The 1,496-nt window shown below is 35.9% G+C and overlaps 1 protein-coding gene across 1 annotated transcript; it reads left to right on the forward strand.

Moving 5' to 3' along the window:
* The first annotated feature begins 324 nt into the window (after nt 1-324).
* On the forward strand, nt 325-1,146 carry Tsp_15927 (conserved hypothetical protein). Its single transcript, XM_003368102.1, has 3 exons — nt 325-402; nt 447-548; nt 952-1,146. Exons 1-3 carry the CDS (start codon nt 325-327, stop codon nt 1,144-1,146), a joined length of 375 nt encoding a protein of 124 aa, XP_003368150.1.
* The last annotated feature ends 350 nt before the right edge of the window (nt 1,147-1,496 follow it).

Genomic DNA, 1,496 nt, shown 5'->3' on the forward strand with positions numbered 1-1,496 from the left:
TTGGGTGATCCCGAAAAAAAAAAAAATATTGTTTTTTTTTATTTTAAAAAAAACTTCCAAACTAATAATATAATAATAGGTATTATGGGAAAGGTGGTGGTTTGGTTCCACCTTTGGATGTTAACGTAGGTGTGGCTTTTTTTTAATTGTGAAAAAATTGGGGAAAATTATTAAATTTTGGTGGGCAGGTTTTTTTTTTCTCGAGCGGAAATGTGTTTGTTGGCTTTCCGAGAGATTTTTCCAAATTGGAAATGAGACGACACAATTGGAATGGAATGGAATGCGCTATGCAAGCGCAGGTTGGCCGAATGTGTCCAGCCTTGAATGACCGTCATAGAATGGTCCGATTTGGCTGATTCGTTCGTCGTGAAAGCAGACGTTCTCCTAGCCGTGTGTATACGGGTTTACCAATTTCCAGCTTTATCAGCACTGAGATCTGCAAATAGCTAGCTACATTACATTTCGGTCGTGCTTTGGACCGGAACTCGGCCGGCGTGCATGCCGATGCAGCACAACCAAGAGGACAACGCGCTTGGCGTCGTCATACAGTACGTTGTAAAAGAAAATTAAGTATACAAATTTTCTTCGCTTCATTCAGAACGTTTGGAAAATTTATTTTACAAGTCGTTTGTTTGTTTTGCTTTTTTTTGCTTTTGCTTTATTCAGCTCGAAAATTTTCAATTGTCTGCTTTTCGTTGTATTGTGACATTTGAAAAAAAAATTTTTCACACAATACCGAAAAATGCATATTGTATGAGAAGAGATCAACGAACCGTTTAGCTGGTCGTTTTTGCTTGAATGCCAAACTGAGATTTATTTTTAGCAATCTTTTTCCAGCGTTTTGACGTAATAATAAGTCCAATGCGTGACGAGGCGTCTGAAGAGATTCTTTTCAATTGATAGATAGGAAATATTGTTAAATCAGCAAAACATTCAACATTATTTATTTAGGCCGTAGATCTCAAAAAAAAACAGATGATGAATAAGGGTCTGAAGAGATCAAATAAATTTTCAATTCCATTGATTTCATCTCCGCATTCTGTAATGGCAATGTTCAAGAGGGTTAGACAGGATCGTCAGAAAAGCCATCACCGTATTGGACGAACAGAAAAAGTACGTGATTATCAATTTGTTGATCACAGCTAGGCAATAAAGATCAAAAAATCATGAACAACCAACAAACAAGCTTACTGGTGTGCAAAATTTCAAAAATTCTTTTGTGTAATTTTTTTCATTTCACCGGCAAGGCCGGCAGCAGTTTGGCTTGTAAAAAAATAAAATAATTGGTAAATTCCCATAAAAAAAACAAAACTACAAAATTCATCGATTAATTGAATATATAATCATGATATAGCAATAGTAAAGAAATTCAAAATCAGAAACAAATTTGCCAGGGTTGAATGGAAGTAAAAGGAAATAAAACAGCCGGAATCACAATGACACGAATATGCGAACAAAGGGAAGTAATGAACTCTCACTCCCTCAGAATCCACCAC

Source organism: Trichinella spiralis (assembly GCF_000181795.1).
Source record: "Trichinella spiralis strain ISS 195 chromosome Unknown Scfld3103, whole genome shotgun sequence".
Lineage (NCBI taxonomy): Eukaryota > Metazoa > Nematoda > Enoplea > Trichinellida > Trichinellidae > Trichinella > Trichinella spiralis.

Excerpts from the sequence above, each read along its gene's own strand:
- Tsp_15927 (XM_003368102.1), top strand. The coding sequence starts at position 325 with ATGACCGTCATAGAATGGTCCGATTTGGCTGATTCGTTCGTCGTGAAA. Across the intron at positions 403-446 it reads TCCTAGCCGTGTGTATACGG|CTAGCTACATTACATTTCGG; the intron begins GTTTACCAATTT and ends ATCTGCAAATAG. Across the intron at positions 549-951 it reads GCGCTTGGCGTCGTCATACA|GCCGTAGATCTCAAAAAAAA; the intron begins GTACGTTGTAAA and ends TTATTTATTTAG.